This window comes from Nannospalax galili, unplaced genomic scaffold (genome assembly GCF_000622305.1).
Source record: "Nannospalax galili isolate Female #2095 unplaced genomic scaffold, S.galili_v1.0 scaffold334, whole genome shotgun sequence".
NCBI lineage: Eukaryota > Metazoa > Chordata > Mammalia > Rodentia > Spalacidae > Nannospalax > Nannospalax galili.
This window is the reverse complement of record NW_008336888.1, coordinates 3,354,674-3,378,705: the sequence shown is the minus strand read 5'-3', so window position 1 is coordinate 3,378,705 and position 24,032 is coordinate 3,354,674. Positions and strand designations below refer to the sequence as shown.

The 24,032-nt window shown below is 37.7% G+C and overlaps 1 protein-coding gene across 1 annotated transcript in view; it reads left to right on the top strand.

Moving 5' to 3' along the window:
- The window catches only part of Rnf19a (ring finger protein 19A, RBR E3 ubiquitin protein ligase), a 47,880-nt gene that overhangs the window by 8,178 nt on the left and 15,670 nt on the right, over window positions 1-24,032 (top strand). The window contains exons 2-3 of the mRNA XM_008831556.2: window positions 9,660-10,424; window positions 21,557-21,765. Coding sequence (XP_008829778.1) covers window positions 9,802-10,424; window positions 21,557-21,765 — 832 coding nt within the window. The 5' untranslated portion in view covers window positions 9,660-9,801. The remainder of the gene's footprint in view (window positions 1-9,659; window positions 10,425-21,556; window positions 21,766-24,032) is intronic.

Below are 24,032 nucleotides of genomic sequence, written 5' to 3'. Positions count from 1 at the left end.
CAGATAACAGCATATGAGATTGTTTTCTCCTTCCACCATATGGGTTCTAGAGAGAACTCTAGTCATCAGGCTTGGTGGCCAGGGCCGTAATTTACCTGCTGAGCCTTCTCACCTGCCACCCCCTCTTAATACTTCTAGTTGTCCAGTAGTAGAACGAATCAGATTAATCATGAGATGTGACAGAATCTACTTTGTAAAGCTTATGCTTATCTCACTGAGACCAGTAAGGGCAGAAGAATACACTGATACTTCTGAGTGGGGAGACATTTTAAAAAGATAAAAAAACATTTTTTTGTTGTTTGAGAAACATAATTCTCCACTTTAATCCTAGAATAGTGTTTCCATTAAAACTATAAATTCTTTTTTTAAAAAAAATTTTATTTTATGTGCATGAGTGTATCACTTGCATGTGGGTAAGTGCACCTGTGTTGTACAATGCCCGCAGAGGACAGAAGAGGCCATTGGATCCCCTGGAACTGGAGTTACAGAGAGTTGTTAGCTGCCATGTGGGTGCTGGAATTCAAACCCGGATCTTCTGCAAGAAACAACCAGTGTTCTTAACCACTGAGCCAGCTCTCCAGCCCCCTAAAATTATTTTTTATTATTAATTATGTATATATGTGGGGAGGCTAGGTGCACATCTGAGTGCAGTACCTTCAGAATCCTTAAGAGGGTGTCTGCTCTGTTGGAGCTAGATTTACAGAAGTTGTGAGCCACCTGACCAGGGTCCTCTGGAAGAGCAACAGGCATTCTTAACTGCTGAGCCATTTCTACATCCCAAGATCATTATGTTTTATTACTTATGTGTGTGTGTACATACATATGCATGTGGCACACATGTGTGCTCATGGAAGCCAGAAGAGGGCATTGGGGCCCCTGGAGTTGGAATTATAGGCACCCACCTGATGTGGTTCCTGGGAACAGACTCAGGTCCTCTTGAAGAGCAGTGTGCACTCTAAATTACTGAGCAGTCTGTCTCTCCAACCCACCCCCCAGCCCTCTGTGTGTGTGTACACGCATGTGCATTAACTCGTGAATGGGGGTGGGGCATATCCATGCTGCAGCTTGCATTTAGAGGTCAGAGGACAGCCAGCAGAGGTTGACTCTCCCTTCCACCATGTGGGTTCTGGAGTTTGAACTTAGGTTGTCAGGCTTGTTGGCAAGTGCTTTACTCACTGATCCATCTCACTAGTCCCAGTAATCTTAACTTTCTTTGTTATTGTTGTTTTTACCCTTTTTTTTTTTGGTGGGGGGGTGTTTGACATGTGTAATGGGAGTATGTGTGGGACTCAGGACAGTTGCTGGGAATCAGCTCTCCTTTCACTTTCAGGAGCTTCAGGCAAGTGATCATACCTGGCACCGTACACTTTGCTTTTCCTACCAGCTCCCTATTAATATATTGTTTACTTCTGTTATCAAAAATGAGCCTGGAATGAGCTGGGCAGAATATTTGGAACCTTTTTATTTGAAAAATTGAATGGATGATGCCTTTTCTGTAGCAGCGTATTCTTGTAATGGATCAGATAATGAATATGATTAAAACCACAGAGCACCATTCTGTTTTACCTCCCAGTCAGGAATAGGCTAAAATAGGCAAATGCGGCAAGTGTTTGTTTGTGAAGCTGTTTAAGGAGCCTCTCTTTTGGGATGGTTTGACATGTGGGAATAGTTTATTCTGAACTTGTAGTTTGTGTTTCTGGGAAATCATAGATTGTGTCTTAAGGATAGAAAGTAGTATATCTGGTTTTGGTAAATACGTACTTTTCAAGTTTGAAATGGGGTTACTGAAAACTGTTGCTTGCCTATGATAATGATTTATCTTTCTCTTCTGTAATGTTGAATTATTTGTTCTGTTTTTCATATTAGATAGAGTTAGGGTTGTAGTTTAAATGTGAGATAACTGAAACTGTACTTATTTACAAGAAACTTAGGTTTTTAATAATGTATTCCAAACATCCAAGTGGATAACTATACTGCTGATACTGGAAAATCCTAGGAGATGGAAACATGGCTCAGTGGTTAAGAGTACTTGCTGCTTTTCAGAGAACTTGAATTCAGTTCCTAGCACCCATGTCAGGCAGCTCATAACTATCTGTGACTTTAGTTTTAGGAGATCTGACACCCTCTTCTGACCTCGTTGGGCACTTGAACATGTGTAGTGCATGCGGACACACATGCACGCACACCAGAGCCATTTCAGAGCAAACTCAGAGCAAATTTTATTCCTAATCTTATGTGTAATAATCATCCAAACGTTTTATCCAGTAAATGATTCAGATACATTTGCACCGTCTTCTTAGATATTTTACTTTTTTTTTTCTCCAGTGCTGGGAATTGAATCCAGGGTCTTGCTCATGTTAGGCAAGCATGCTACCATGGATCTGTATTTCCAGTTCTTTTGTTTTTATAGAGTCTCACTGTGTAGCTCAAACTGACCTCAAACTCAGAGTGACACAAAAATTTGCAGATTTAAACAGAGTTACATAGGAAACAGAGTTACATGAATCAGAGTGACACAAAATTTGCAGATTTAAACAGTTACATAGGAAAAATAATAGTACCCTCAAGATATGGGTATGGACTGCTTGAGAACTTCATGTAGGTGTCTTTGTATTACTCAAATGATGCAATTTACAAGGATTAAAGATTAAGCAAAACTTAAATTTTAAGTAAAGTTTTAAAATTAAATGAAAATGAGTTGCTTACATATTTCTTTTAAAGAATTTGTTTTATGAGGTATATTTTTGTGTTTAGGGATAGGAGAATTTCTAATATGGTTAAACTCAGTGTTGTAAGCATTCTGGCCCTAAGTAAGTTTGTTGTTTTTAATATCCTTGCTTTAGGTGTCTTTAGGAAGATAAACACTATCTCTGTATGCAAACTAGATCACTGATGAAGAAGTAGCCTTTGGAAAACTGCCAGATACTTTCTAATAAACAGACAAACAAATGCTTATGCGTGTAATTCCTCCATGCAGTACAGGGCAGTTGGAGCTCAAGCAGAAAACTATTCTTAACTATTGTGAGATGTGGGGTAGAATGTGGAATTTCCAGAATAGTTAGGAATAGAGTGGATAAATCCCAGAAAAGAGAATTTTAATAGCCCTAAAAACTCTGCATCCAGTATTCCAAGAATCTCAAAAGAATAGCTGTATGGTATAAAGAGCTTAGTAGAAATTTGAGCTGCTGCCCTCTGCAGGGGAAATAGAAAGTGGTTCCCACCGATGTGGAGGGGCTTAGTAAACACTTGTTCTTTTACTGATTCACCCTAAGAAAGTGTTGTATTAGTTACTCTTCTGACGCTGAGATAAAACACCATGACCAAGGCACCTCATAGAAGGAAAGTTTATTTGGCTTATGATTGCAGAGGGCAAATCCATAATAGCAGAGGGAGGCATAGTAACAGGAGGCAGCCAGAATAGAAAGCTGAACACTCACATCTTCAAGAACAGACAGGAAGCAGAAAGAGCTAGCTGGAAGTGGGACAAAGCTATGGACTCCCAAAACCTGCCTCCAGTGATGTGATTCCTTCAGCAAAGCCACACCTCCTAAAGGTTCTATGATCCTTCCCAAACAGTGCCACCAACTAACCAAGTGTTTAAATAATTGAGCCTTTAGAAGATAGTTGTCATTTTTAGACCACCATGTTCCATTCCCTGGACCCCATGGGCGCATACAAAATGCAAAATACATTTATTTCAACTTTAAAAGTACCTATAGTCCTTCACAGTCTCAACACTATCCAATGACACAGAATATAGATTACCATTCCAAAAAGAAGGACTCAGGGCATTGTGAGGAAATACTCTACCAGAGCAAGACCAAAAGCCAACAGGGCAAATACAAAACCTGTAGCTCCTTGTCCAGTGTCTGGGACTTTTTTAAAAAATATTTTATTATTTATTTTTATTTTATGTGTATGCATGTATTGCCTGCATGTAGGTAAGTGCACCCATGTCACGCAATGCCCACGGAGGACAGAAGAGGCTGTTGGATCCCCTGGAACTGGAATTATGGACAGTTGTTAGCTGCCATGTGGGTGCTGGGATTCGAACCTTGGTCTTCTGCAAGAACAGCCAGTGTTCTTAACTGCTGAGCCATCTCTCCGGCCCCCGGTGTCTGGGACTTTTAAGTTCCAAAGAGCTTAGCTTTGCACCTCCAGCTTTTCTGCCTGCAACGTACATCTGTCTCAGGATGGTTCCACTCCCTCCCTTTATGCAACTCTCATTGGCAGATCTCACAGCTCTGGCATCTCCAACATCTTGGGGTCTTTAGTGAAATCCAGTCTTCACTTTAACAGCTTCATGCAGTGGCTTCTCAAAGACTACCCTGCCATATGTTGCCTGGCCTCAACAGCTCTCTGAAACTGGGGAGGAATAATCTACAACCCCTTCAGTCTTTAATCTTTCATGCCTCCAAAGATAGTACTCTGTGAACTATGCTACCAGGTTTGGCTGCCAGCTTGGGATGGACCCTTGCCCCCTTGGATCACATGAATACCTGTTTTTGTATGTTGTGGTTTTCTAGAAACAGAAAACCCTCTAGGCTTTATTTTTCCTAAATTGGAAGCTTAACTGGGTAGGGTCTTTGCCTGAAGGCATTATTTCCCATGTTCAAGATCAGGAGGTGTCTCCTTAATTGCTCTAATCCCCTTACCAATTACAGCCTCACTAGCTTCCTAGTGCTCTCTTTTCTCTCTAAACTGTATATTTTGTACTTCTTTCTGCCCTCGCTCATTTTCGTTATATACCTGAATAAATTTATCAGTAATAACCAAGCCACAGATTCAATGTTAGACCATTACTTTCTAATTCAACCTCAGAGATGTTCTCAGTCCTTAAACTGAAGGCAGCCAGATTCTTTATCAAAATGCCACAGAAATGACCCCTAGCTCAGTTGCTAAGTCCTGGCTTCCTTTTGGAACTACATTGCTGTCAGCACTACTTTTCTTCCAGGGTCCTCCTGGAATGGCCCTGCTTACAGCATTCAACCAGTTTTCTAGTCCAAACTTCAACGTCTTTCATATGCCTCCAAAAAATAACATGATTAGGTTCTTCACAGCAACAGCACTACTGGTACGAGCCTCAGTATTAGTTATTCTCTGTTGCTGTGATAATCCTTGCTCTGGAATGTGTTACTGAATATATTAAAGCTGTAATGAAATGCTTCTTCTAATCATGTGGTTATTAAATTTTAAAAAAATTTAAAAAACAAAAACAAAAAACCCACCATGACTAAGGTAAAGGAAGTTTATTAGGCTTACAGTTCCAGAGGGATGAGAGTCCATCATGGTAGAGGTAATCGGAGCAGAAAGCAGTATGCTCACATTTTCTTTTTGTTTGTTTACTTATTTTATGTGTATGAGTGTCTTGCCTGCATGTATGTAAGTGCACCCATGCTGTGCAAAGCCAGTGGAGGCCAGAAGAGGATGTTGGTTCCCCTGGAACTGGAGTTACAGACAGTTGCTAGTCACCATGTAGGTGTTAGGGATCAAATCCAAGTCCTGTGCAAGAGCAACCAGTCCTCCTAACCAGTGAGCCATCTCTTCAGCCCCAGTGCTCACATTTTCAAGCACGGACAGGAAGTAGAAAGAGCAAGCTGGAAGTAGCAAGGCTATGAACACTTAAAGCCTGACCCCAGTGATATGCTTCCTCCAGCAAGGCTGTACCTCCTAAAGATCCATGACCCTCCCCAAACAATGCACCAACTGACCAAGTGTTAAATACTTGGGCCTATGGCATAAAGCCAAGCCTCCATAAGTTTATTAGTGATTGACCTACCAGATGTAACAAAAATCAGAAAACAAGAGCCTCTAGAGTATCTACAACATATCATCCATAATATCCAACTCATAATAAGCACTTACTAGACATGAAAAAGTAGGAAAATATAGCTCACCATAAAGAAACCCACACTCACCAAATAGCAGAATTATCAAACAGACTTTTAAAGCACCACTAATACTTTAAGAATATAAAGGAAGAAATAATGACTAATCAGAGGATAATTTCAGTGAAGAAATAGAAACTATAGGGCTACACAAGCATGAGGATCGATCTGAGTTCAGATCTCCAGAACCCATGTAAAATGCAGGGCTTAGCTGCACACACAACTCCAACACTGTGGAGGGATGAAAACAGATCATTGGAACTTGCTGGACACCAGCCGTGTTCCAGTTCAGTGAGAAGCCTTGTCTACAGCTTCCTCTGGCATTCTGTTCAGGCACACCTATACACTCATACAAACATGAGCATACACCACTCACAAATAATTTTATAAAGAAGCAGAAACAATAAAAATTACAAATTATAAAATGGAATTTTTTTATTGGATGGGTGGGTTTAACAGCAGGTGGAGGTTGGCACAAGGAAAGGTGGGTGAGATTGAAGATAGAACAACAAAAAATTGCCAAGCTCGAGAATGGAGAAAAAAAGATCACAGAAAATGAACACAGCAAGTAGCTACTTTGGATAAACTTAAATCACTAACATACAGATAAATTACAGTTCTGTAGGGAGAGAGGGGGGTATTAAAGAGAGTTAAAAAACTAAAGTAATAGTTTCCTTATTCAGTTTGAATTAATTTCAAATCCTAGAAGTTTAGTGAGTTCCAAAAAGAATAAATAATAATAAAAACTGAAATTAAGTACATCTTAAACTGCTTTTTTTCTTCTGAGAACTATATTAGAATTGATTTGTTTGTGAAGTATGTATCATTGCCTCATTTGAAGGATACATATGTAGGATCACTGGGTTAAGGAACATTTCTAAAGTTTAATAAAAAATATAAATTGGCTACCCCCAAATTGTTCTGACTTACATTTTTCCTAGCAAGATGGGAGACTTCTTTCACTCCATTAGTCAGTCATCAACCCTTCACACTTTTGTCAGTATCTCATAAGATCAGAAACAGTATCTAATGTTTGGATTTGTGTTTCTTTAGTTTATGCTTGAGTCTCTGCTTATTTGGCTCTTAGATTTTACATTGTTTTCTTATAAAATTGTATAAAATCTTATATAGTAAGAAAGCTTCGTCTGTGCTAAACATTTTCCCTAGTTTATCATGTCTTTTTACTTTAGTTGTGTGTGTGTGTTGTTGTTGTTGTTTTTTTTTTTTTAATTATTGGTTATTTTTTGAGACAGGGTCTCCCTGTAGCCCCAGCTGGCCTGGAACTCACAGAGATCTGCCTGTCTCTGCCTCCCAAGCGCTCGTATTAAAGATGTGTGCCACCACGCCTGGCCTAGTTGTGTGTGTGTGTGTTTTAAACTATATAAAACTTTTCCATTTTGAGCCAAATGTGATAGCACAGGCCTATAATCCCAGTGCTCAAGAAGCTAAGGCAAGAGACTTGAATTCCAGGCCAGCCTGGGCTGCATAGCAAGACTTGTCTTTTAAAAAAAATATTTTATTATTTTTACTTTATGTGTATTGCCTGCATGTACGTGAGTGCACTGTGTTACCGTGTCATGCAGTGCTGCAGAGGTCAGAAGAGAGCATCGGATTCCCCTGGAACTGGAGTTAAGGACGGTTCATAGCCGCCATGTGGGTGCTGGAAATTGAGCCTCGGTCCTTCACAAGAGCAATCAGTGCTCTTAACCGGTGAGCCATCTCACCAGCCTCAAGACTTGTCTTAAATAAATAACTTTAAATTTTTTTAAAAAATTTTATTTATTCTGGGTGTGATGTGCATGGAAGTACTTCAGAGGACAACTTGCAAGAGGTGTGTCACTCCTTCCACTGTGTGGGTTCTGGAGATTGAACTCAGGTCTCAGGTTTGGCTGCAAGCACCCTTGCCAACTGAGCTGTCTTGCCAGCCCAGTTGCTGTTGCTTTTTAAATTTTTTTTTTGTCTTTTTGAGACAGGGTCTTTCTGTAGCCCCAGCTGTCCTGAAACTCACTATGTAGACCAGGCTGGCCTTGAACTTACTATGTAGACCAGGCTGGCCTTGAACTCACAGAGATCTGCCTCCCAAGTGCTGGGATTAAAGGCATGTGCCACCATGCCCGGCCCCTGCTGATGCTTTTTGAGGCACTACTGTGTAGCCTTGTGTAGCCTGGACCTCACTATGCAGATTAGACTGGCCTTGAATTTGTGCCATTTCTCCTGCCCTTGTTTCCTGGGTGCTAGGGTTACATGTGTGAGCCACTGTGCCAAGCTACATTTCTAATATTCACCCCCCACCCCTTGTTTTGTGTAGTGCTCTTTAGTTTCATAAGAATATTTTCATCACTTTATGATATATAAAGCATGAATATACCACAGCTTATTTATCTGTTCTATTGTTGATGGAAATGTGAACTGTTTCTAATGTTTTGACTATTGTAACTAATACTGTTGTGAACATTGTTAGATATGTCTTTTGATATATATAAATTCTCTTGTGTACTTTTATTGGGGAATAAAAATGTTGGGTATCAATATGTTCTAGTTTGGTAGGTATTGTTAAGCACTTTCTGAAGCAGCTGTGCCATTTTATTTTCTCACTAGCAGTATGAACGTTTCTGTGCCTCAACAACTGGAAATAAGTCTCTTAATTTTAGGCATCAATTGGGTGTTAGAGCACAGTGTAATTTTTTTCCTTGATGACTAATGACAGCATTTTAAAATATCCTTTTGTAAAGACCTCATAGTGTCCTCTGTCCATTTTTTCTGTTGCATTGACTATTTTTTTATACTTGTAAGTATTCTTTATTCTTAGTATTGTTCATTTATTTGCTATATGTGGCATGTTTTTTCCCCAAACTCTTAAATTTGTTTTTGTCATTTAGCAATGTTTTATTTTATGATTAGCACTTTTACTTATTTTTATATGTATGAGTGTTTTGCCTCCATGTAAGTGCATCCATGTCATGCAGTGCCTATAGAAGTCAGAAAAGGGCATGGGCTCCCCTGGAACTGGTTGTGAGCTGCCATTTAGGTACTGGGAACTGAATCTGGGCCCACAGCCATCTCTCTGGCCCTGACAGTACTTTTTAAAAAAGACAATTTCTAGTGCTCAACAGTGTCATTTTTATTAAAAATCAAATATAATAATAATGGGACTTTAAAAAAAGACTGTATTATTGCACTTGGGAAAGGCAGAGGCTAGCAGATCTCTTGAATTCGAGGCCAGCCTGGTGTACATAGTAGGAAGTTCCCATGCCAGCCAGGGCTACATAGTAAGACCTTGTCTCAAAAAAACAAGCAACAAAAGACTGTATTCTGTTCCATTGGTCTGTCACTATCCTAATGACATAGCACATTGCCATAATTACTGTAATTTTATAGAAAGTCATTGTTGACAGTGTAAGAGACCCTCTACCCAAGGCATTTTTCTTCGGTATTATATAAGCTATTCTTATCCTTTTGTGTTTGTATGTACATTTTATTGCTAATTAAAAACAAATTTAAAGGCAGTGAGGAATCATTCAAGTCAGTGATAATCATCAAGATTTATCTAAAACTTTAATAATGGTTGTCTTAGCTCAAATATAGAAAATCTTTTAAAATTAAATAATGCCCTTGTTGCTGGTTGAGCATTCATTGCATATTTTGCTGTAGACTATCAGCTCTATTTTTTTAACTAATGGTATAGAATATTTCTTGTTTAAAGTTTCATAGAGAATTTATAAATTACTAAAAAGAGAAAAATACAATTAAATGATTTTTTTTTTTTTTAAGGATATCTACGACAACAGTCTACTGTAAATTGAGCTTTTTCAAGATTCTCTGAAGGAGCCAATAGGATTTTCTTACATCATGACTTAATCTGAATGCAAGAACAAGAAAGTTTTATATTTTTAGGTATAATGAAGGGCTGTGTATGAACACTGACCCTGACTCAATTCTAATGAGCATTTTAGACATGAGTTTACATCGGCAAATGGGTTCAGATAGAGATCTTCAGTCTTCTGCTTCATCTGTGAGCTTGCCTTCAGTTAAAAAAGCACCCAAGAAGAGAAGAATTTCAATAGGCTCTCTATTCCGGAGGAAAAAGGATAACAAGCGTAAATCAAGGGAGCTAAATGGCGGGGTGGATGGAATTGCAAGCATCGAAAGCATACATTCTGAAATGTGTACTGATAAGAACTCCATTTTCTCTACAAATACCTCTTCTGACAATGGGTTGGCTTCCATCAGCAAACAGATTGGAGACTCCATAGAATGCCCTTTGTGCCTTTTGCGGCATTCTAAAGACAGATTTCCCGATATAATGACATGCCATCATAGGTCTTGTGTGGATTGCTTACGACAGTACCTGAGGATAGAAATCTCTGAAAGTAGAGTTAATATCAGTTGTCCAGAATGTACTGAACGGTTTAATCCCCATGACATTCGCTTGATATTAAGTGATGATATCTTAATGGAAAAATATGAAGAATTTATGCTTAGAAGGTGGCTTGTTGCAGATCCTGATTGCAGGTGGTGTCCGGCTCCAGACTGTGGGTAAGGACATAATAGTTTGACTTTTTAAAATTTGCTTTTCTCTGGGGATAAATTAATAACTTACATATACTGGTATATTCTGTATTTGGTGTTAAATGTTAGAAATCCTAATATTTTTTATACCATATTTTCATTAAATTTTTACTTGCATTTTGTGAGAAAAACAGTATGATGGTAAAGAACACGATTGAAATTTTCCATCTGTGAGCAGGTTTTTTTGGAATAACTCAGTGTCATTTGTTTTGAGGTTTTTTGTTGTTATTGTTGCTATAAAGACATTTTATGCCACAGAAAGATAGATTCATGTTCATACATGTAAATATTTTCAGGTTTCAAGATTTACTGCATTATAGCAGTTAAATAATTCTTCATTTTCCTCCAGTTCTGAATTACAAATATCATTTCCCAACATTTAAAATAAAAGAATGTTGCTTATATATTTGATTATTTATGTTAACAACAACTTACAGGTAGTATATTTATTATGTTCAGTTGTCAGAACTAGGAAAAAACAGTTGTCTGCCCTTTAAGAATAGTAGAAATGGAACTGAAGAAATGGCTTAGTAGTTAAGAGCACTCACTGCTCTTCCAAAGGACCCAGGTTCAGTTCCTAGCACCCACGCAGTGACTAACTACTGTCCTTAACTCCAGTTTCAGGGATCTGATGCCCTCTTCTAGCCTCCTCAGACATTACACACACATGATACACTTAGACACATGAAGGCAAAACACATAAAATAAAAACAAAATAATATCTATAAAAAAATAGTAAATGCTTGCCTGGGGACATGGCTCAGTGGCAAAATGCCTGCTGTGCAAACATGCGGTCCTGAGTCTGGATCAAGAGAAGATGTAAAAGATGCACATACCTGTAACCTCACTTCTGGGCCAGGCGGAAATAGTGAATCTCTTGAAACTCATTGGCCAGCCAGTTTAGCCAAGTTCCTGAGCTTCAGGTTCACTGAGAGACCTTTCCCTAAAAACTAAAAGTAGAGGATGATTGACATGCACGTCCCCCCTAGCACTGTTTATGACTTTTACTATCCTTTTTAGTAGTTTTGTGTGTCGTATATGCTATCGATAATGTTGGTGTGTGCACTTGGGAAGTAGGGGCAAGAGAATCAGAAGTTCAAGGTCATCCTTAACTAGTAGTGACTTCAAGGCCAGCCAGGGCTAAAAAAGACCCTGCCTCAAAAATGAGTAAATAAATAAATGTTTGTAGAAAGAAATTAATGGGGCTAGTTTTGGCTGTGCTTTCAGATATAATAAAAAAAGAAACTCCAGGACCCACAAAGAATTATATGCTGTGGAATAAAATAGAAATAGTGAACAGTGCTTCAAATAACTTAAGTGAGAGACTGCCTTTAAAAAAAAAAAAACATATGACGTGTCTATCTTGATCCTGTGGATGTCTTGCACACAACATTTTCACTAGTACAAGTGTGCAAATCATTCTCCTGAAATTAGATTTCAAGTTGGACAGTAAATTTTAGCTTAAGAGAAGCTTTGTGAATCATTTCTATCTAAATTTAAACAGGGGCTGGAGAGATGGTTCAGCAGTTAAGAACACTGACTATTCTTGCAGATGTTGGGTTTGAATCACAACATCCATATGGCAGCTGACAACTGTCCGTAATTCCAGTCCTGGGGAATCCGGCAGCCTCTTCTGACCTCCATGGGCACTGCACGACACGGGTGCACTTACCTACATACACATAAAAATTAAAAAAAATTTAAACAATGAGAAATTGTGCCTGTTATTCCTCTGTGGAGGAAGATTATGATTTTTCTAAATGTCTTTCATGGAATCAACGGAGAGAAGATATTTCATGATTTCCAGCTTTTAACAGCTTTAAAAAAAAACCTGAAAAGCCAGGTGTGGTGGTATACTCCTTTAATCCCAGCACACAGGAGACTGAGGCAGGTATATCTCTGTGAATTTGAGGCCAGCCTGGTCAGGGCTACATAGTGAGACTGTCTCAAAAAAAAGCCAACCATCCAAATAGAGAAAAAGAAAATGATAGAACAAAGAAAAAGGAGGCGTGTGAGAACCTTTGACCAGTAGAAATTGAGACAGTAAATCTAAGGGCCCACAAATTTTTGGTTGATAAATATCTGTATATTATTTTGTCACCACATTTAACACATTAAACACAATCAGAACACATGATAGAGGTAAATTATATAAATGAAAAATATTAAACTAAAAGAAAATATAGATGGATAATTCACTTGCCACATTAAAATTGATTGTATTAAAATTGAATATACATTTTACGCTAGAGAGATGCTCACTCCAGTTAAATACTTTAAAGAGCTCAGCAGTTTAGCATTCTAGCTGCTCTTACAGAGGACCTGGATTCTCTCCCAGCACCTGCATTGTGCCCACAACTTCAGTTCCACGAGATCTGACTCTATTCTGGCCCCTTCTGGCACTGGTACACACATGGTACACATACATACATGTAGGAAAAACACTTATGCACATAAAGTAAAAATAAACCTTGAAAAAAAAACATATTTAAAATAAATACCTTAAAGAAACTTGTATTCCAGAAGATATATTCAAGAATATTCATAATAGAGACAGCCTGAGAGGGTGGGTTCTGACTTCCACTGGTGTAGTGGCTGTGCTCTCAGCATACCACCACAGAGTGCCGGGTTCTGGCCTCCCTCTTGCATAGGGGCTGAGAACAAAGGGGACAGCCTGAGAGCACCCAGATCCCGCCTCCACGTGGTGATAACAGGCAATTTGGGAGTCTTTTGGATAGACCCACTGAAGGGGTGCTCCAGTTGCCCCACCCTGCGTCCCTGTTCAGCATCGAAGAAGCCAGAGCAGCCTGCATCCTGGGGCAAAAAGACCCCAAAGAAAACTAGCCAGTTTCTTGGCTAAAACTCACAATGTCCTTGGGCCTCTTAGCAACATACTCTGTTCCAAAGGCCAAAAATTGTGAAAGTATTTGGGAGCTTTTATCTAATCCTTAAAAGATTTTAGGGTTACCTCTTCAGAGTGGGGACTGTTAGAGTAGCCAAAAGCCCCATTTAAAAAAAAATAGTACATGAAAAGGAAGGAAGGGAGGGAGGGAGGGAGGAAAAAAAAAAAGAGAGGCTCTTATCAGAAAAGTATTCTCAAGATATGTGAACCAATATTTTAGGACCAACTTCTCTTTTCCAACAAAATCTTTACAGAATTGTAGATTCTACAAGTCCTATGTCTAGCCTGCTATTATCTTTCAGAGTGATTGTATAATGAATTAATACATGTAAATAATTCAGTAGAGCTTGTTCCATAATATATGTTAAAATATCTGCTTTTACTAAGGGGGAAAAAAATAATTCAGTTAATATCTAACCATTGCTGAAAGCAGTTTACAACTTTCAATGTATCTTCATAATATTTATTAATAAAGACAGACGTCTCCCACAGTTTGTGGGGGAAAAAAAAGAATTCATAATAGCAAACAAACCAGAAAGGAAGCAGATGTTCATTAATACTAGAATGAGTAAATACATACAGTTTGCCTACCTTTTAAGAAGAAATGATATGAACCTTAAGGGGCAGAGCAGTCAAGAAACTTCTAAAGCCTGTGATAAAAAATTGACTATAGGTTCTGATTTACCTAAGATAGTTTCAGTCCATGCTTATTGTGCTGGTGCATTATCTTAAGTATCTCAGTTTAGGGTATGAATTAATATGAGTTTCCTTTTCAGTGGGCCATTTTTGAACATTTTCTTCTCATTAAGGCTTCATTGTTGGGGCTGGAGAGATGGCTCAGCAGTTAAGAACACTGGTTGTTCTTGCAGAAGACCCGGGTTCGAATCCCAGCACTCACATGGCAGCTAACAATTGTCCGTAATTCCAGTTCCAGGGATCTGACAGCCGCTTCTGACCTCCATGAGCGTTGCACGACATGGGTGCACTTACCTACATGCAGGCAATACACGCATACACATAAAAAATAAAAATAATAAATTTAAAAGAAAAAGAATTGAGCAACTTTGTTGCTCTAAAAAAAAGACTTCATTGTTAAAAGTAAAATGGCTCAACATTCTCAGTATTTTCAATAAATTCTGTTATGAAAAATATCCAAACAAACTTATGGTTGCTACATAAATATAGTAGAAAATTGTCCTTCATTAATCTGGCCATACCCTAATTTTTGGTGTTGATTTTCAGTAATCTTAACCAAAAAGGACAGAGAAAACTTGTTAGATTAATTCCCTTTATTTTTATGTTTTGATTATGCTGGCTCTCTAGAGGTTGAGAGCATATTTTATGTAAAGCTGATGATGTTACAGGCATAGTGTTAGTGGTGTACATAAATTTTCACCAATTAACATAAAATTTGTGTGCATACTTTTGAAAATATAGAATGCCATATGAACCCAGAATAAAAGTTAAAGTATCATTTACCATGAACATGCATAAACCTGAATTTAAATCTCTATCTTATGATGTTATTGTAAGGATTGAGAGCAATTGACTTTTCTTTTTTTTAAAAAATTTATGTGCTATTGAGGATCAAGCACAGGGCTCTGTTCATACCAGGCAAGAACTGTGTCACTGAGCTATAGCCCTGTGAAATTAATTTTAAATACTATTACCTGCAGAATTCTTAACACATTGACTTATCATAGCTCTTATTTATTATACATCTGCATTTACTAAGTTTTAATTTTTGAAGCAGTGGGGACCAAACCAAAGGCCTTGTGCATGCCTGGCAAGTATTCTACTACTGAGCTGCATACACAAACCCTGATCTTTTTCAGTCATTCAAATAATTACAATACTAATGTGGCAGGTACTGGAAATTTAATAAACAAAAGAAAAATCTCAAGTCAGGTACACACCTTGAATCCCAGTGCTTGGGAGATGGAGGGAATAACAACAGAAGTTCAAGGTCAATCTGGGCTGCAAGAGACCTTTCGAAAACAAAACAACCAAAAAGACAAAAATCTCTGCTGCCTTGGCTTATTAAACCCTTCGGAAAGAAAAATAAATAAAATAAAGTAATAACTGCATATTTAAAAAAGCAAAAAAAAACCTGGGAAGCCTATAATCTTAGAACCTAGGAGGCTAAGGCAGGAGGACCCCAAGTTCTAGGCCTCCCTGAGCTATATAGGGAAGCCCTGTTTCAAAACACTACTTTTGGACTCCACAGAGGGACTTAAAAAAAAAAAAAAAAAAAAAAGACAGGGTCTCTTTATTTAGTGCCTCTGCCTCCCAAATGCTGGGATTAAAGGCATGTACCATCATGCCCAGCCTGGGAACTTTTTTTTTTTTTGCATAAAAATTCCATTTATTATATCTGGCATAAGAAATGTTAAGTATCTGAATATTTGGCAGTCATTGGTATGTTTAGCAATAGCCCTGGGACCATTGTTATATGTGGAGCATTTAGCTTCTTATATTGTGTGACATATTTGAAAAGTTTTCTTTTCACCCAGAAAAGGGCAAGTGTGACATTAACGAATTTTTCCTTTTGCATTTGGTGTTTATCAGTGTGGACATTTCTTGTTTCTGACACTAATTTTACCTAAACAGGCTGTTCTTTCCTTTTTTCTGAGGATGAGAACACATTAAGTTTGCTTAAAGGACAGTGTCTCCTTAAAAAAATCTTTTTTTGAAAGTTTCTATTAGCATAAGTTATACATAATAATCTTTCATTATGACATTTCCATACATGTACATAATGTATTTTTTAGAGTTTATCTTGTATTTATTTGTGTGTGTGTATGTGATGATCATAGAACAGTTTTCAGGAGTTGATTTGATTCTTTCCTACCACCTTGTGGGTGGATCCTGGGGATGGAACTCAGCTCATCAGGTTTAGTGGCAAGTGCCTTTGGCCCACTGAGTCATCCCCTAAGCCATCTCGCTGGCCCCATGTATTCTGTCACATACACCCCCCTTATCCCCTTACCATTCCCTTAATCTGTTTCTCAGCTGGCTAGCTAGTCCTCTTCTGCTTTCATGTCTTGCTTTTCTGTGACCCAGTGAATTTCATTAGAGTGTTTACAGGAGCATGGGTACCTACCATTGGCTACACCACTGAAGAAAATGGTTCTCTTTCCCCCATCAACCATTAAGGACAATATTTCTAAAAACCCTCCTGAGAAGAGGCTTAGGCCAACTCTGATCGTTATGATTTAACAAGAGTGAGTGAGGCCACAAGTTGGAGCCCAATCTGGGTTATCAAGTAAGACTCTGTCTGGAAAAACAAAAGCCACAAAAAAAAAAAAAAAGCGAGAATTACCATTTCCCAGCATTGCCAGCTGTTACTAATAGTTTGTTCTAGATAATATATTTTTAAAATTCTATACAGGTTTTCATTTTAATTTCACTAATTTTTGCTTATTGCGGAATCTATAATTGAGGGCAGAATTTCATAGTAATCTGTTTTATAGGCAGCATACTGCATTTACAATAACATAGTTTGACTGCTGGAGAGATGGCTTAGTGGTTAAGAGCACCAGCTGCTCTTGTAGAGGACCTAGATTCAGGTCCCAGCACCCACTCCGCATCCTAACAGCCAACCCTAAACTAACTCCAGTTCCAGGGGGAATCTGACACCCTCTTCTGGCCTCCATGGGTATTGCTCACACAGTAGTGTAGGCAGAACACTCATACATATAAAATATAATCATTAAAATACATAAAAGTTTGAATGCATTTCAAAACTCTTGTTATAAGTCACTTTCAATAAGTTTACGTCTGTAGCTGGAAAGCCATATGAAAGTTATCTGAAGTTATTTTGAAGATTGATTGCTGAGAAAATGTTTTATGTCTTCAGTTTTCTCATTATCCCCCTTAATGTTTTTATGTATATTGTAACCAGATTTTGGAAGTTTCCTTGTCAGGAAATTGAAAGGTCAGAGTTGATATTGTTTTTAATTCTTCTTGTCCACATGTGAAAATTTCCTAATAAGATTTGTTCTCAAATGACACATAGCCCAAAGCAGGAGTTAAAAATTACCAGTTCTGAAAACTTAAGTTTAGTGATGTGAATACGAATATAAAACAACCCTGTTTTATATATAAGAAAACTTAGATGTAGGGAAATCCTGTAGCTTATACTAAAATTACATAATAATTGGCAAAAGTAGAATCTGTACTGGCTAGCCTAAACCTCTCTTCTAGCTTTGTAAATTATGACCAATTAAAAAAAAGCAAAACAGCTAGCTAGTCTTGGCATTGTCCCCTGAATTCGCCCATCTCCCCTTCCTCTTCTAGTCTCCTTTATTGCTTCAGTAAAAGGCAGGACAGAGAACTGTCGGATTGAATGTAATTTCCTTGTCATTGAAATTACTGTTTTACATAGAGACTTTAAATTCATAACTAATTGAAAATAATATGTAGGGTCTCTTGGGACTACAATGAATTAGCTATCTTAAAACCCAGGGAAATCAAACTTTATAAATTACCCTGTTGGTTTAATAATACACAGATAAGATTTGTTGCTGTTTTCAAAGAGAACTAGAAGCTCTAGAGATTTTGACAGTATCATTCATATAATTGTATGTGCACATGCATTTGTAAGAAATAAGAGATCCTGTGTGTTCTTCTCAGGTTGCCTGTTACCATCTTACATAGCTGTAGAACTATCTACACACGTGTGTCTGTGTGTGTGTGTGTGTATCATCCAGTTGGTTTAAATAGTGATTTCATGATGTTTGAACATCAATTCGGTCAGAAGTAAAATAATTTTAAGATGCAAAGTTTAAAGAGTGGGATGTTTAAGGGAGCAGCAGGTCAAAAAAGAGGGGAACTTCTTGCCTCTTAAAATCTTGTATAACTTTATAGATTGTCTTGAAACTTGATACAATCTTAGTTACAATTATTATTTTAATTTTGTTGCCAGTAATAAGAAGAGCACTGAAAACTCCCCTAAATTTCAGGGGGAAAAATGTTTGGTATTTACAAACCCCCCTTAATTTCAGATAAGATTATTTATTGCTGCTTTCAAAGAGCTAAAAACACTAGAGATTTTGACAGTTTTGTTCATATAATTGTATATGCACATGCATTTATAAGAGACCCTGTGTTTTCTTCACAGGTTGCCTGTGTTACCATCTTACATAGAGAACAGCAATTATCACTTATGTAAGGATATTGGCATAGACACAGTCTAATATTTTACTCAGATTTTGTCTTTTCCCTGTACTTACTAATTTGTGCGGGGATGTGTTTAGCTATTTTGAATTTTATCACATGTAGATTTGTGTACTCACCATTACAGGAAGGCTGTCACAGTCCTTCATGTTGACTGTTGTGGCCACTCATGTCTGTAATCCCAGCTACTGAGGAGGCTAAGACAGGAAGATCCCAAGTTCAAGGTGTGCCTAGCTAATAGCAAATTCAAAGCCAGCAACTTAGCAAGATCATCTCTCAAAATTAAAAAAAAAGAAAAAAAAGCTTTCAAGACAGTAATCCCACATGTCACTCCTCTATAGCATTTCTTTCCCTCCTTTCTAAACCTTTGTCATTTCAAAGTATGATGCATATAGAAGCATATAATTTGTAACTTTCTGAGATTTAAAATTTTTTTATTGAGAGTTTCATGCAGTGTATTTTGCTCATATTCAACCCCATTCCCATCCCATCTCTCAGGTCTATCCCCACCTCTCCATTCCACCCAAGTTTGTGACTGACTTTTTTAATTAAACTTTTGTGAATTTCATGTAATATATTTTGATCATATTTAGATCCCCTCTGCTATCTGCACTCCTTACTACCCTCCATCCAGTTTCATGTACTCTATTATATATGTGTGTATATGTATATTGTGTATGTATATATGTATATATACATATATGTGTATGTGTGTATGCTTATAGAGTCAGATTTATGTCTTCAAATGGCCTTCACTCTGGGTACCATCCATTGGAGCCTGGTCAACCAGTCCTATAGCGCCAGCTGGCCTGGAACTCATATAAACCAGGCTGGCCCTTGATCTCACAGAGATCTGCCTTCTGCTTCCTGAGTTCTGGGACTAAAGGTGTCTCTAGCAAGATTGGCTTTTTAAGCTCAGAGTAATTTCCCAGATACCTTCAACTTGTTTCCTCTGTCATTCATTTCTTTTTATTGTTGAGTAATGTTTTATGATGTAGCTAGATATTGATGAACATCTGGGCTCAGTTAGGGGCTGTTAGGAAGACACCTGCTATGAAAACTCATATAAAGAAAATTTCATTTCTTTGGGAGAAATGCCCAAGTACTCAGGTTTTAAGTCAAAAAATAAAAAAAATCTTTTTTTTTTTTTTAAATTTAAAGTGTCAAAAATATTTACTTAAGGGCTACTCACAAATACTCTTCTTAGTCTTTTATTTGACACCAGTACACCCAGCCTATTTTAAATTAAATTATGTCCTTTTTTTTTTTGAGACTGGGTCTAACTCTGTAGCACTGGCTGACTTGGAATGCATTATGTGTAGTCAGGCTGGCCTCTAACTCTGCATGTGCCTCTGCCTCTAAAATGCACCACAATGCCCAAGTTTGTGTTTGAATTGTTGATCGTTTTCTACCTTTAAGGTTTTTGGTTTGGTTTTTTTTTTTTTTTTTTTTTTTGGTCTTTTTGAGGCAAGGGCTCCCTGTAACCCCACCTGGCCTGGAACTCTGCCTGCTTCTGCCTCCCAAGTGCTGGGATTAAAGAAAGGTATGTGCCACCGTGCCCGGCATCCCATATTGGTTTTTGGATTTTGGTTTTTGGGTTTTTTTTTTTTTTGGTCTTTTTGAGACAGGGTCTCCCTGTAGCCCCAGCTGTCCTGGAACTCACTATGTAGACCAGGCTGGCCTTGAGCTCTGCCTGCCTCTGCCTCCCGAGTACTGGGATTAAAGGTGTGTGCCACCTCTCCTGGCTTCATATTGGCTTTTAAAACAATCATATACTGTTGAAACATTCTCTGAACCATCTCTTCAGCACAAAACATCTTTTTAATTATCTTTTAAGTATTTTATATTTATTTTTTTTTTGTGTATGAGTATATTGCCTACATGTGTGTAAGGGCACCAATGTCATGCAGTGCCCATGGAGTTCAGAAGAGGGCGTTGGATCCCCTGGAACTGGAGTTACAGACAGTTGTTAGCCATTATGTGAGTGCTGGGAATCGAACCCAGGTCCTCTGCAAGAACAGTGAGTGCTCTTAACTACTGAGACATCTCTCCAGCCCCGCCCCCCAATCCTTAATTGAAGGATTCTAATTTGTGTACTTTTTGCTAGGAGTTTGGCCCCAACAACTGTTTTATCATGCAGATTAGAAACAAAAATGTGAAAATTTATGCTTATAAGATGTCACAAAATTAATTGTTATAATATGCCATTAATTAAAAGGTATAGCTGATTTGTATGCATTACATCTTTAGTTAATTGTTTTCATTCTTTTTCTTTTTTGGTGTAAGCAGTGAGAACCAAGTCTGTATGCATGCTAGGCAAGTGCTGTACCACCAAGCCACAGCCCCTGCACCATCCACTTTCTTTTAACTTTTCTGACTTTAAAAAGTGACAAAAAAAAAAATTGTAGGAAATCAGAGCTATATAAAGAAATAAATTACAAGCTCAATGCCAGGCAAACTACCATGAAAGATCTTTGGTGCATTGCCTCCTAGATTGTTCTATGTATGTACAATATGTGTGTGTGTGTGTGTGTGTGTGTGTGTGTGTGTGTGTGTGTGTTTAAGGTAAGATTAGGCTAAAGACAGTGTTGTGTCCTGTTTAAGAGGTTAACTTGAGGGCTGGCAAGATGCCTCAGTGGGTAAAGGCCCTTGCCACTAAGCCTGACAACCTGAGTTCCATCCTCAAGACCAACATAGTGGAGGAAGAGAACCAACCTCCAAAAGTTGTCCTCTGACCCCAACATGCATGCCATGGTACATGTGTGTACACAAAATGAATAAATGTAGTTTTAAAAAAATTTAATTTAAAATTTGAAAGAACTCAGCTTTTGGAATATTTTTTAAGGTATTTGTGTCATTTTTCCTCTTATTTTCATGTGAGATTGTGTTAGGGTTTATGACTCTGTTAAACATATGGAAATTGTTTTTTCAAAGTAACATTTTAGTTGGATACTACTTTTTGTCTACTGAGTAGCTCTGTTTTGTTTCTCATTTAAAATCATTTTTCTTATTCTTCAAGCTATGCTGTGATAGCATTTGGATGTGCCAGCTGTCCAAAATTAACTTGTGGGCGAGAAGGCTGTGGAACAGAGTTTTGCTACCACTGTAAACAGATCTGGCATCCAAACCAGACCTGTGATGCTGCTCGACAGGAGAGAGCCCAGAGTTTACGATTAAGGACTATACGTTCTTCATCCATCAGTTACAGCCAAGAGTCTGGAGCAGCAGGTATTGATGTCTGTCTGGTTATTTATTTACTTACTTATGCACGTGTACTATGTATGTATGTGCTGTGTTTGTGTGTAAATGAAGGCACATGTGTGGAGGTCGGAGGACAACCTCAAGTGTTGGTCCTCCCCTTCTCCTTTTATGAAAATGGGTCTCTTGTTTTTTTTCTGCTATATATATCAGGCCTGCTGGTCAGTGAGTTCCCAAGAGTTCTGTCTCCTCTGCCTGCCTCACCATTGGAGCACTGGGATTACAGATGTGCACTGCCATGTCTGGCTTTACCAGGGTTCTGGGTATTGAAATGCAGACCCATCATCCTTGCACAACGAATGCTTTACCCACTGTGCCATCCCCTAGCCCATGTCTGATTTTCAGAAAATAAGGTATTTGATACATATAGAATGCCTGATGGTTTTAACTTTAAAAGTATTCAATTACCATTGTTACCTATTTTCCTGTCACTGTTAAAAAGTGTTTAAAAGTGTTAAAAGCACTGTTAAAAAGTGCTTCTCTGTCCCAGGAGCACTCATTCTTGGCATATTTCTGTGAGATAAATACAGAAAGTGGAAGAAAGTGGTTCTGAGATTGGAAAATTTTATTGTCAACAACAACAAAAGGAAATGTCATGACTGTTTATGTAATAGCCAGAGATGGCCTCATAAATACATAATTATTTTTATGTCACAAAATTAAATATTTAGAACAGTATTTATTATTAGAATCCTTTTCATTTAAATATTTGTGAAAAATTTTTTTAAATTCACAGGTATATATCTAATCTAGGAATAAGGACATACAAATCATACCGTAGTTAGGAGGACATAAAGAATGTTAAGGTATCTTTGGGTAAGAACTTAAAAATTACTTAGGGGTCTTTGTAAACATCTCATAAATCTCAAAGGTTAAAAAACAACCTCTCCCCCAAAATCAGTGTTTCATATTAACAGAATTTTCTTTGTTCGTTGGAAGTTTAATCCTTAGAAAAGAATTTTTCCCAATGGTTACAACAGAGACAAACTTGGAAAATACAGAAATTTGTAAAGAAAGTAATATACTTTCTACCAGTAATATGTTGAGATTACCATATACTCTTTGTTGCTAGAGAGAAGGTCTGACTATATGGATTTAATACTTTATAATATGCATGGGTTTTCATTCTTTGCTTACTGGCTTGTTTTCATTTCCTCTCCTAAAGATTTGGGTAGAATGCAAAGATATTAGTAATAATTTATAGACAGAGTCTAGAAGCAGTTTAGAGAGGACCTTTTTCTAAAGTATCAGTGGTAGCTATTGGGTATTTCCCTTGGAAATCATACTCCTCTGAGTAGGGGTAGGTTTTTATTGGTTATAGGGCTCGCAGACATAGGGTAAGAGACTACACTCCAGAACCAGACTGGCTAGATTTAAATTCCAGATTCTCCTCTTACTATTTGTATGACCCTGAGCAGTCTACTTGCCTCATCTTTAAAGTGAAAGTAGTAGCAATGCTTATGCCCATGGTGCTAAAACACTCTGGCTCCTAAGTGGGAGAACAGACCACAGTCATTTACTGGAGAGTTGAACTTGTTTGGCCCATCATTAAATAAAGACAGAAGATGGAAATGGCTTTTGCTATTTTTTTTAACTGAACATTACAAATTAGTTATCTAAATGTTTATCGGACTTCCTCAAAATAGTCACCATGGTAGAGTTTATGTTTATTTCAGTGATTCTACCCTGGAAAGCCTTACTGACATAATTAACAAATTTTGCAAAGATACTATCAGTTTGATTTGACAAACTGGTATCTTTTATATAACCAAAAGTTTCTTTATAGCTAAAACTAATAGCATCACACTAGGTTGAATCAGGGATTTTGGTTTAGGCAAGTGTATGTCCAACCTTTTGACATGTGACAGCATTGTTACCACAACATTCATACTACAAAGCTATGCAATAGAATGACCCTCCATCTCAAAATAAGTTCATGATGTTTTAAATGAGTTTATAATTTTGAGTATGCTGCTTAAGCAGATAGGATTAGTATTTCTTTTTGATGTACTAAATATTGTATTGGGTTTAAAAGCCAGTTTTTTTATCCTGTATATGCTTCTGTATAAAATTTTTAATGCAGATTTTATGTTCTTTGAGCCATTTAAATAACAATTTATGGGTATACTCTAAAATTTTTAAAGATTTTTAAAATAAGGTTGTTTTCAATTGTGTGTGCATGCATGTGAGTGCAGATGCCCTTGGAGACCAGAGACATTGGAGCCCCTGGAGCTGGA